Raw genomic sequence first — 13067 nt, forward strand, 5'->3', positions numbered from 1 at the left:
AAAAAAAATCAATCGGACTAAAAAATGTTTTCTTAATATAACAATTTTAAGTTTTTGTGTTGAGATCTAATTTGAATTCAATATTTTATATTGATTAATGGAACAATGAAAAATAAAGTTCACATTAAACAATGAATAGTAATAATTTGAAGTTTCAACAAATATTTCAATGAAATTAAAATATTAAATAAATATAATTTCAGAAAAGTAAATTACTATTTACTCATTATAGCAAAACATATTATACTTTTAATATTTCATTTGAATTTAAAAAGGTGTTTATACGTATATAGTTTTACTATTTTACGTATTGTACCCATTCTGTCAGTTTTCTACTTTCGAGTATTTTAAATTTTAATATTTTAATAGGTAATAAAAAATATTTTTAAAAAATTGGCGAATTTTAAAATAATATCTTTAATATGTGTTATTTTTACCATATTGATTATTCAATCATTTAATAGAAAATAAAATCAATCAATTGATTTTATAAATTATAAAAATATAAAGAATAACAAACTAAATTCAGAATTTCAATCACAAAAAAAATATAAAAAAAAAACCCATTTTTATTTAGATCTTAAATACACATAAGCACATAAGCAAGTGATAAACCAATAACAAAACCCAATAAAAAAAAAAAAAAAGTTGAACTTAAAAATATTTTTTAATTATCTGATTTATAATGATGTTCATACTCAAAGGTTGAAAATTAGTTAAAAAATATATTTTTCACATTCATATATTTCTCGTTAATGATGTATACCTTCATTATTCTCAATGTGTTTACTATCATTTTTATTATCCACATCTCTACTTGGGTTAGGACTTGTTGGTAGTGATGTATCGTTAGACATAGAGTTAATTGTCATGCAATCTTTATTGTTATCACTACCTATTGGTAGACCATTTGATTGAGCACCAACTACAAGACTGTTTTGAGTCTCATTTAGTATATTCTTTTCACTTGTTTGTAATGAATTTAGTAAGTCACTGCTATTGGTTTTGTTTTTTTCTTCTACTTTTGGTTTGGTATTTTTTAATAGCTGCCATTCTGGTATACTGGACGATGCGGGAGCAGGAGGAAATTGAAATCTAAACCATAAAATTAATTAAATTAATTATATATATACATATCAAAATAAATTAACAATATTTCAATAAATACCTATTAAGAAGTAAACTTTTAATAGACTTAAGTTCAGCACGAACTTTATTATTGTATTCATTTTGCTGTTCAAAACATTCATTTGATAATTTGTATGAATTGTTTTTTTCTTCTAACATTATTATGCACCTTTGCATCGACAACTCTAAGGCTTCAAAACGTTTTTCCAATGGAGATTTTTGAGCCCCAAAAAGCCAGCTTTCTATATATTTCTATAACAACAAAATATTTGATAATAGGGTTTAAAATATTTGTATGACTTAGACATACTTTATACAACTTATAGCCAACATATACAACAGCAGCAGCAAAAGCTATTGGTCCAAAAAGACGACTATACCAGCTTTGTGATTCAAATGATGTTTGTATAACACCGGAAGCATTTGATGAATTATAATGAACAGGTGGTAACTAGGTATACAAAAATAATTTATTTTAAGTTAATAAAATTATGCATGTTATTAATTATGGTTTACAGAAATTCTTACGTTTTGTTTATTTTGATTATCATTATAGATCACTGCTGCTCTCTGAATTGATGTTTGTATCTCATAGTCAGTTAATCCTTTTTTACGTAAGAAGTTGACTTTTTTATCAACTGGCATTTTTTGTACTGTTTCATCTATCAAAAATTCTGTTGCTTTTGATACCTATATAGCAATATATAATATATTTATTATAAATAACTTTGAAAATTATTGATGAGCTATAGCCTCTTACCATATTTTTTCGGATTTCACAAGATTCGTTCATTTTTGAATTATTCGCCTGGATAAAATAATAAAAGAACAGTCAAGCGCATTACAACTTTGGTATAAAAAATCATATACACCTTACCCAATTGTTAAAAGTACTTTTCGCTGTATTAGCTGTTTTTGTGTTTGGTTTATTCATCTATATTATAATAAATGTATAAAGTAAATATCAAATAACACAATTTAAATGAATACAAAAATATGCATGTATAATAATAATATACATATACACACACCGTGCTGTCGTTGCCGGAGTTTGAAACTGCATTAACAGCAACTGAATTATCGTCACTGTTGACTTTATCATCGTTGCGCGACATCGTGTAGCACGGTCCAACACGCAATGAACTTCTAGATGGTTACTTTGTAAAATTAGTTCCCAGAAAACCCTGAAACAAATAAAATGCATGAGTCTCTTGTAAGTACACATCAAGCCAAAAATTCGTAATCAAATTAAAACGCTTTGTGTTTGACAACGAAGTTCGCAAAATATACTCCGGTGGACTCGCTGCTCACCCCTCAGTGACTAATAATTATTACTCAAAAGTTTTAACGATAAATTACTATCATGACGTAGGTATACTAAGTACCTATTACACCATCATAAACAGGCTAAGATTTACACAAGAGCAATGGATACCACTACACATGCGTCATGCACTTGTCATCGAAAAAGAAGGAGAACCTTATTTCACATATTATTTTCTTATATACAAAAACTGAAAAACATACAATACAGTTATTTTAACATAAATTTTCTTTAATATATTAATTTTTTTTTCTTTTAACCGACAGTATTGATAGCATTGCTGTACAAATCAATAATATTACCAATATAGGCAATAAATAATAATTATTTTATTACCGTTTGTGTTACAACATTTATTACCGCACTAGAAAAAAATCAGTGTGCATAATTACGACGATTTCATTAACGTTTTCAAATAAATGGAAGGGCCCAAAGAACAGTGTTATTGTGAGAATATAAAAATTTAAAAATGATTCCTCTACATTAGCTAAACTTGGAAAAAGTTTGGATCAGAGGCATTGATAAACAAGTACACTAAAATTCGGATCTACCTTTACTTACGAGTACCTAAACCTCGACATATCACTTTTCAGTGAGTAATAGTTGCTTATTTTTCGAGAGTAGAAAAAATGTACAACAAAAACATCGAAAGAAATATAGTAGGTGTACTATATAGGTACACAATATAATGCATTAAAGATATTATAATACCACAGCAAGTTTTTACTCACAGTGATTAAGCCAATAGATTTATAATTGTATACAGACTAATTAAAACGATCTGGCAAACATTTTTTCTAGGAAACGGAAGAAGAATCAGCCTACTTTCAAAATAAAAATGTATATTTATTTGGATTAATAATTATTTTTTGATTTATTTATTTAATTGAAAGGTTAAGTTACCTAACCTAACCTTAGGGAGTGGTGGGAAAAAATAGACTGGATACATAAATTATTTTATTATTTTACATCGGTTGTTTCAAATCTGTGTGGAAAAACAAAAAATTATGCCATCTTTTTTACCACACTAAAAAAAAAAAATCAAATGACACTAACACAAAATCCACATATAAATATTATAAACGGTGCGAGGTGTTCCTTTATGACTTTATAATGTGAACATAGTATTTATGACCATAAAGGTCTTAATCCTCCTTTGGGTACGTAATATCTACAGAAAACACGATATTATAAAAGATAAACGTAGTGTATAATATATATACTGTATAAACACAAACATTAATACTGTAACGTAAAAGTTATGGCAACGCCGACTCGTTTTTCCAAACACAAAAAAGATTTTACAATTGTCGTCCGCGTGTTTTTCAATTTTTTAGTATGATCGGTGAAAATATTTTTAGACATTGAAAAATTGAAAACAAAACTAAAAATTGACGTATATAATAACATTACGTCCGTCACGTCATATTATTTTAACAGAAAATCGCAAACGCGACAAAATCGAAGGAGATAAATCCGCAGGGTACACGATAATAACGTCTGCTGAATATACCGATAAGGCGATAACAAAGGCAAGTACAATAGACATTTAGGCGGATACCGCGGATACCGCCGCGGAAATTCCATGAACGGTCACCACCAGTATCTGCACCAGCAACAGCACCACAACCACCAGCAACACCAGCACCGCCACCAGCACCAGCGTCTCCTGGAGCAGCAACAGCGATGTATCCAGCAACAGTGCAGCCGACGTCCCACTGCCTCCGTCGCAGAGGTGTCGCCTAATCCCGTTGCCTTTCAACCACTGCCGCAGCCGTTGTTGCCGCCGAAACACCGGCCGCGAATCGTGCACCTCGACGACGAGAACGCGCTGACGGCGGCGCTGACCGCGGACGGTTACCGGTTGGGCTCGACCGTCGGCCACGGGTCGTACAGCAAGGTGCGGATAGCGTTCAAGACGGTGCCGGTGACCGCGACCACGTCGTCCACGACCCGGGTGGCGTGCAAGGTGATCAACAAGCGGCGCGACGGCGGCACATCGTCGTACGTGCGGAAGTTCTTGCCCCGAGAACTGGACGTCCTGCGCACGGTCCGGCACCCGAACGTGATAAAAACGCACCGGATATACGTGACGCCCAACACCGTCCACGTGTTCATGGACTACTGCGAGATCGGTGACCTGCTCAGCCACTTGCAGCACGTCAAGACCATACCGCAGTGGCAGGCGCACACGTTTTTCAGGTCAGTGCCGTTGCCGAGAACGTTGGCCCGCTCGTTTGCTTTTTCCGACATACTTCGATTATTTATTTTATTTTTATTTATCCGACGGCCCGCGCGCCCGCTGTTGTTTTTCCGTGTACACGCGCAATATACGACCGCGCTCGATGCATCGAGTGGTAATACCGACTTTTGACTTATAAGTATCGCGAATACTGGACGAAACTGTTCACATTTTTTTTTTAAACGTATCTTTTAATAATAGCACTTTTGAGTTTTTACAAACCGAGTGGCGAGTGTATTGCAATGAATCACATACTTTGAGGCCTATATGTTGCTTGCTTAATTACCCCGTTAACTAACTCCAATCAATACACTTTAAAACCATCTCATCGTAGATGGATATAGATAGATTCGCTTGTTGTTTTTGTTGTTTTGAGCGGTATATTAAGTTTTTAGATTTTCGGTAAAATTTAATTTTACAAGAGTTTGTCGAATAAACATATAGGTTTAAATTAGTACGAAGACAATAACACCAATATCAAAACGTTATAGAATTGCATATGTATACCTTACAAGAAAAATGTAACCAGTGCTTTTCGAATTAATAAGTACTTTGCACGCGTTGTAGTAATAAGAATCGCCCAGCACTTTCAAACGTATAAGTAAATATAGGCGGCAGTGTTGAGTAAAAAAAAACTACGATTAACTAATTATAAAATATTATAAAGACTATATTAATACATTATCTATGTTTTAAAATTCACACATTTATCGAATTTGTTAATACTTAATGGGTCAATATAATATAACGGGCTTAAGGTATCCGATTTCCCTGCTGCACCAAACAGAGCAACAGTACTGCATCATGACTAATATTATAGGTATATCCGGGGATCGGTAGTTGATACTATATAAGACGCCGCGTCCAAATGCGGCAGGGTAATCGTATCTTTACGATTCTCTTAAAGTACAATATACTCATATTTCACAAGGATATTTCCCAAGATGATGTAACGCTACAATAACAAAATAATAATTCAAAATATATTTCATATAATTATAATTTTAATACTTAACTAGTTTTTTCCACAAAGTAAAATTTACATTTTTAAATGTAATCTGTACTAACTTTAAACATTCATTAATCATAGTTATTACTTCCAACGCACTGACTAGTGATTATATAGACCAAGGTAGACGACATCATTACGGTTCATGCCATCAATACAAATGAAAATATTATACGATATAAATTCTAACTAAAAGTTTAGTCGTTCTTCGCTTATCTAAATTACAATAGTATTCATTCTAACCTAAAAAAAAAAAATTATAACGGAATCGAATAAAAAACAACAACGGTCGTATTGCGCAAGGAGAGTTGAGGCCGAGGGATTAAAATTATGATCTGTTATACATACACTATGACATATGTTCGATTGAAACTGAAATTTCACACGAGCGATGGCCAAGGTACCCCTGTTATATACGCCACTGATAAAGATACATTATTATGTTGTGTGCTCTCGATTTTTTTCACGATCGTGCATGCCATGGCCACCGCAGGCAGATATGCGAGGCCGTGGATTATCTACACCGGAAAAACATATCGCACCGGGACATAAAATGCGAAAACGTGTTGTTGGAGAGTATGCGGACCGTCAAATTGACCGATTTTGGGTTTGCCCGGTTGTGCGCGGACGAGCGAGGGCGACGCCTGATGAGCCAGACGTACTGCGGCAGTTCGTCATATGCTGCACCCGAAGTGCTACAAGTTTGTATAATATATACCTCCGAGAAGATTTTATTTTGAATACTGAAAAATCAGAAAAATTTTGATTTTGCACACAAATTTTTTCCGGGACAATGATGGTATAACCTCAATGATGACAATTGGTCAGTTATTGACCACTTGACATTATTAGGCCAGATATTTCATGAGATATTTTATGTATATATTTATAACCATAATATTTTTTTAGTAACTTATAAGATAGGACTAGGTATATACAATAAAAAAATTAATTTAATTATAAAAAAGGTAAGTATACGTAAAAAAAAAAATACCAACTACCTTGAGCAATTACGCTAAACTAGTACCTGTAATTCGTAAAGTGCACATTATGAACTAGACGTGATAACATTAAAATTATTATCACAAAACATACACCCCGCAGACCACAGTCACTAAGTTCAATTTTTTTCTTTGATTTTAAGGGCATACCGTACGACCCGATTTCCTATGATATGTGGGCATTGGGAGTTGTACTTTACGTGATGCTATCAGACGCCATGCCTTTCCCACACTCTAACCGACAGCAGATCGTGGCTAATCAGATTGCCAAAAAGTTCTCCAGACCTAAGAAACCCGTGTCTCGAGAAGCATTGAAACTTATCTCGTAAATATTATGTTGTTATTTTTTGTTCCAAAATATACTTGTGGTTGGCAAGTTTCAAAACCGTGTAAAAGGGAGACACGATGACATTTTTATTTTTTTTTTTTTTTTAATTATTATTATACCGTATATTACATATATACGGCGTATACGGCGTATAACATTATTCACAACATTATCTTTAAAATGTAGTAACATTAATAATCGTATATCCAATAAATTTTTTTTATTACAGGATTATTTTAGAACCAGACGTTAATAAAAGAGCAACTATGATTCAAGTAAAACATCATCCATGGGTTAAACAACAAAACCCATATCATACTCATTAAATGATTAAGAAAATTCATAAATTCTACGCGATATCAATGATAAACCATAGATGCATTGAAAAAGAACTATAAAAGGATAGAACTAAAGAAGTACTTAATTAAATTTTACAGTGAAAACCAAATTCTTTAAAATTAAATATTCAAAATCAAACAACAAGTATAAATATATATATATATATATATATATTTACACATATCCTATATTATCAAATGTCTTGGATGTCCTATTACAATATTTAATGTATAGGTTTCATAAAGTACATTTTTTATAATAAACTTAAATTTTTAAGCCAGTTCTGCCTATTATCTGTACTAGAGTAAAACAATTTAAGCTTTGAATTATTTTTAGATCAAAAAAAGATAATAAATAAATAATACTTAATGCATTTCAATTATAAACAATTTGATTAATTAATATCATTTCAACTTTAATATAAATTTGATTCGAATAGAATAATTAATAAATCATAATATATAATACTAGCTGAATAACCCGGCTTTGCTCGTGTGTTAAATAATAGATTTGTATATAAATTGGTATTTTATTATAATTAAACATTTTAAAGCCTAGCCACATAATATATAATATTTTTTATAATTTAACTTAATTTATGATATTTATAACTAAAATTACAAGTAAAATGAAATTAAAAATAAATTAAAAGTGATTTACTCGTAGGCTCATTTGGTAGGTACACCCTTATGAAAAAAAAAATCGTTAAATTATTTAAATAACACGCTAAAAACCCGTAATTTTTAAATACAAACCCCCTCTACCTCCCATCAGATAAATAATAATAAAAAATCGGGCGACGTGGTGATACTCAGGAGAGTATTTGGAACATATCTGTGAAAAAAAAATGGAAAAAGTTGTCACAAAATTGGAACACAAGAAACGTTTGTTCATCTTTTATATGTATAAGGATGATATCATTTTGACATTACTAAAAATAATTGTAAATTTAATCGTTTTTAAATAAATTTGATCAATATATTATATATGTTACACTTACAAGTAATGTGAATTGTAAATACAATAAAATTACTTAATCAATAATGTATCTATCATTATTAGGGTTCGGGACTTCTTGCATTTGCATGTTTTTTTGTAGTGATCGAAGATTATTCTATAGGTGAATTATAAATTTGTTTTATGATAACTTGTGGTAAAACCTAACATCTAGATTCTAAATTGACTAAATTGTACGACGAAATGAAAAGTAGTACGTGTTTGTTCGTCATGGTTAACTGATCGCATATATCATGTGTTTACGTTATTTCTTAGTTTAGTATATGTGACAATTTTTTTTTTATTAATTATTATAAATTATGATCAATTTGTTTTTTTTTTAATTTTTATTATGTACCTAACTAATTTTTAAGTATATTTCGATAATATTTTATTTTAAGTACAAGTCCTGAACCCTATTAATTATAATTTTATTATTATCTTTTGAATACTTTAAAACAACTATAATTATATACTTAATATTGATGACAAAACACCATCTAAAATAAAAATAAATGAGTTATTATTCATTATTATATTTAAATTATTTAAATTTTCATCATTATCTATTTATTTATAAATGATTTGCTAGAATAGTATAAAAGCACTTAGAATTACAGTCTTCTGATTTCTTATAAATGTTCATTTATTTATTTTGCAGCTGCATACAAGTGCATTTATCATTAATCAATACATATATATATATATATACTTATTAGTTCATCATTATTATAAATAGTAATAATTTAATACAATTTAACAAAATAAACAACCATTATTTAAAAAATATTCAATATATTATAAAATTATAATAAATTATATAATAATTAACTTTTTTTTCATCAGTATTATATAATTATTAGGAACTAGTAATAAAACATTATAAAATATTACACAAAAAAAATTATTTGTTTATTGTATTTGTGATTTAAATTGCCCGAGTAATGTACAGATGTATTGTACATTTCCCACATCATATACATATTTAAAAACCCAAAATTAATATTAGTATTTTATCTTGTAACAAGTTCAATGACATGCAAAACTTTATTTTTACACAGGTAATTAAAACAAATTAAATAATTACTATCTTTACATAATAATATTTTATTTTATTAATTAATAATATGTTTATTTTTATTATTATGTTCAAATATGTTCACTTATTTAAAAAATCGAACTGGATACAGAAATTAAGTTTAATATTTTAAAACAGCATTTATCAACCAGTGTGTTTCCTGATAAGTCCAAATGAGCCAAGAAGTATATTAAATTACACAAAATGTACAAACATTTTTGACTTGGTATACAAAAATCAATGGGCATTTGAGAAAATTTCTTTGATGATTAAAAATAAGTTGTCTGATAAAGACATTTATTGTTATTTTTAATGTTATATTTATTTTTTGTTATTTTTAATCTTACATTATGAATTCAAATTAAATATTACCCAGTATTCTTATTTTTTTATTCTGTCGCAAAGTATGAAATATTTTATGGTATGTTACCATAACGCAAAGGTTGAAAAACACTGCTTTAAAACATATTATAATAATATAATCAACTTCTACAATATTTGTACTTAAATGTTTTAGATTAAGGGGCCACTACACTAACATTTGTTTTCTCTGTCTATCTCGCACATGATATAGGAATAAAAATACTCCGTATTTCCACGATTACGACTCTCTGATTCAGTTTAGGGCAAAAGCATCTATAATATATTTTATAAAGAAGAGTATTTCTTGTGCATTGACCAGATAGATTTTTAGTATTTACAATTTTGAATAAATTATTAATGGTTAAAAATAATCGAAATTATTTTAAATTAAAACATACTTATATTTATAAAAAATGTAAATATTAAAAATCTATCCGGTCAATGCACAAGAAATACTATTCTTTATAAAATATATTATAGATGCTTTTGCCGTAATCTGAACCAGAGAGTCGTAATCTTAGAAAAACGGAATATTTTTATTCCTATATCATGTGGAAGCTAGACAGAGAAAACAAATGTTAGTGTGGCGGCCCCTTAATTAAGTAAATACAAAATATTAAAAATAATAATATTTTCTATTATTAAAATTATTTAGATATTATAAAATATTATTTATACTTTGCTGTTTGTATATACTATTATAGAATTTGTATTATTAGTATTTATTTAAATAAAAATTAGAATAAAAAAATATCTACATTTTTAACTATGGGATTTATAATAAATTTAACTAAAATTAAATTAATTATACAAACAAAATAATTATTAACTTTAAAAAAAAAAATTAAATTCCATAACTTTATAACTAAATAGATAAATAATTTTAATCAAAATATCTTAGATACATTTCTAGAGATCAAATTATAACAAACTATGTGTACTGTATAAATAATATTAATATTTAGATATTGCTGGAGGCAATAAAGAATTTTTAACATGCATGTATAATGTATACTATATAGTTTATAATATGTATAATAAACATACATGCAAGTATAATCAGTTTAAAAATAAACCTAACCATCACAAACAGTTGTAATTTCATGAAATAGCAATGAAACCATTTTCATTATGCAATGAATAATAATTATGGATGAGTACAAAGTAAGAGACAATTCCACAGGCAGAAATGAATGAATGAATGTCGAACACGAAAGTAATTTTTAAATAACATATCAACCAGATCAGAAATGCCAATAGATTAGATTAGAATCAAATGCAAATTATTATAAATATCAAATTTTTGATATTGATAATAATCTATAAAACAATATTTTTGTTAAAAAATTGTATGAATTCTTTCAATACCTACAAAATATTAGTATCATGTAATCATGTCTTGTAGAATATGGTCATATAGCAGAAATAATGTGTGAACAATAACATGGATTATGAAAAATCTATGCCTTATATATGAATTTTAAATTCCATAAATTATATTAACATTTGAAACATTAAAAAGGTAAACTAAGATAATAAACATCTGTTTGGTAAATTATATTAACAAACAGGAAGACATGTCAAAAATTAATACATACTTCTAAGTTTTAATACAGCTAACAATACAAATAATCCCAATAATTTTATTATAATTTATAAATCAATCCATATCATTCCATTTTCATTTTTGTTATTTTTATTTCTTTTGTTTAAAGTCTTTTTAAAATCACTAAATGTCTTTGGTTTTTTTTGTTGTTTAGGTGATTTCGTAGGTTTTACAAAAACAGGATTTGAAACAACATATGTTCTTTGTCTTTCCAGCATTCTGTAAGGATACTTAGTATTGATTGATGGTAATGGTGAATATCTTGGATACGCAACAGTTTTGTTATTTTCAGAAAATGTTACATGTTTTTGATTATTTGACAACTGTTTACTATTGAACTTTTGTGGTACCTTTGGAAGTTTAGTATTACGAGTATTTCGACCATCTCGATTAAACCAAAAGAACATTATTTGTGTTCACATAAATTAAACATTTAAAATGGATATTTTTAAATTTAAAAAGTAGAAAAAAATAAATTAAATTAAATTTTTAAATGTGTGAATTTTATGTATTTTACATACTTATGAATAAATAACTTATTGAACAATGTTAAAGTTATCACCATAGAAACTTAAACTAAATACTTATTGCTGGCACGGCCTTTTGGTATAATCAATAAAAATAATAATAAGTTGATGTAATATTACATGGCATACATAATAAAGATAGGTAAGTTTATCATTTTAAAGTTTAATTTTTTATTGTATGAAATATTTAATTTTTTTTTAATACATTTGTATTAAAGGATCAAATATAAATTATAAATTTAAAAATTTGAATAAAGCTATTAAATGACAATTTCTTACCAAGTAGGTATATACTTTTCAAACATGAAACATGAATCAAAATACCTATACAGTTTATGATTTTGCTATGACCTATCATAAGTATAAAAACTTATAACTTTTTATAGTTATACATATACTATTTTATGAAATTCTATTAAACCTTAGTGTAAAATACTTAAGTCAGTGGCACACACAAAGCTTAAAGTCTGACCTCTCTCCCCTCAAAAAAAAACTAAAAAAATGTATATTAGATTAAATAGTATTTTAGTATATTGTTCTGTATAAGACATGTAAGGAAAATAGAAAAATGTGTAAATTCCCGAACAAAAATCCAGCCTCAATAAAGTAGGTACTAATTTATACAAAAAAACATTTGATAAAATGATTTTTATACACCTACAAATTAAATGAGTATGAATACATTCAAAGAAGATTACAAAATATATAAGCTAGTAACTAATTTTTAACGGTATAAAGTTTAATTTTAAATTAATATAATTCCTTATAAATTACCTTACAATTTATGTCAGACGCCAATCGGTTCGTAGATGTAAAAAATTTAAAATTAATCTATCTTGAAATTATAGTTATTAATACACGACCTGAGTACATAAATACTATGTTATTTCCAAAATTAAAATTTTAACTTTGTTTACAAATACTTGAAATTCCAAATAATTCCACAACCATATTAATATCACATTTTTATGTACTATCATTTATCAATAGTGGTTCTTGTGACAGATAACTCGTTATCATAAAATCTATGATAACATTTTATTGTTCGATCCAAGGTCATGACTAAGGATACTAGTATTACCAGTATTACCACAGAACAGAATATAGCCGTGTCCAAGCTCTAATA

General features: G+C 28.1%; 2 protein-coding genes across 3 annotated transcripts; one reads left to right on the plus strand and one right to left on the minus strand.

The window, feature by feature from the left end:
- Nucleotides 1–553: 553 nt before the first annotated feature.
- On the minus strand, nt 554–12911 carry LOC132930866 (peroxisomal membrane protein PEX14-like). Of its 2 annotated transcripts, none has more exons than XM_060996960.1 (8): nt 12721–12911; nt 2158–2312; nt 2006–2062; nt 1889–1936; nt 1657–1818; nt 1439–1579; nt 1169–1380; nt 554–1095 (listed from the first exon to the last, which is right to left on the minus strand). In XM_060996960.1, the coding sequence occupies exons 3-8, from the start codon at nt 2060–2062 to the stop codon at nt 753–755; spliced, it is 963 nt and encodes a 320-aa protein (XP_060852943.1). In that variant the 5' UTR covers nt 2158–2312; nt 12721–12911; the 3' UTR covers nt 554–752. The 2 variants fall into 2 exon arrangements, with proteins under 2 accessions (XP_060852943.1, XP_060852942.1); XM_060996959.1 differs by having other exon boundaries at nt 2160–2312; nt 12716–12910.
- LOC132930867 (testis-specific serine/threonine-protein kinase 3-like) lies at nt 3844–7503 on the plus strand. Its single transcript, XM_060996961.1, has 4 exons — nt 3844–4654; nt 6197–6404; nt 6848–7029; nt 7262–7503. Exons 1-4 carry the CDS (start codon nt 4038–4040, stop codon nt 7356–7358), a joined length of 1104 nt encoding a protein of 367 aa, XP_060852944.1. The 5' UTR covers nt 3844–4037; the 3' UTR covers nt 7359–7503.
- Nucleotides 12912–13067: the final 156 nt, after the last annotated feature.

The sequence above is a fragment of the Rhopalosiphum padi genome, chromosome 4 (assembly GCF_020882245.1).
Source record: "Rhopalosiphum padi isolate XX-2018 chromosome 4, ASM2088224v1, whole genome shotgun sequence".
Classification (NCBI taxonomy): Eukaryota; Metazoa; Arthropoda; class Insecta; order Hemiptera; family Aphididae; genus Rhopalosiphum; species Rhopalosiphum padi.

Bases quoted from the DNA above. Each gene is read 5' to 3' on its own strand.
- LOC132930866 (XM_060996959.1), bottom strand. From the start codon at position 2,243: ATGTCGCGCAACGATGATAAAGTCAACAGTGACGATAATTCAGTTGCT. The intron at 1,937-2,005 runs GTAAGGTGTATA...TATTTTATCCAG, and splicing joins AAAGTACTTTTAACAATTGG to GCGAATAATTCAAAAATGAA. The intron at 1,819-1,888 runs GTAAGAGGCTAT...ATTGCTATATAG, and splicing joins GTGAAATCCGAAAAAATATG to GTATCAAAAGCAACAGAATT.
- LOC132930867 (XM_060996961.1), top strand. From the start codon at position 4,038: ATGAACGGTCACCACCAGTATCTGCACCAGCAACAGCACCACAACCAC. The intron at 4,655-6,196 runs GTCAGTGCCGTT...TGGCCACCGCAG, and splicing joins CAGGCGCACACGTTTTTCAG to GCAGATATGCGAGGCCGTGG. The intron at 7,030-7,261 runs GTAAATATTATG...TTTTTATTACAG, and splicing joins GAAGCATTGAAACTTATCTC to GATTATTTTAGAACCAGACG.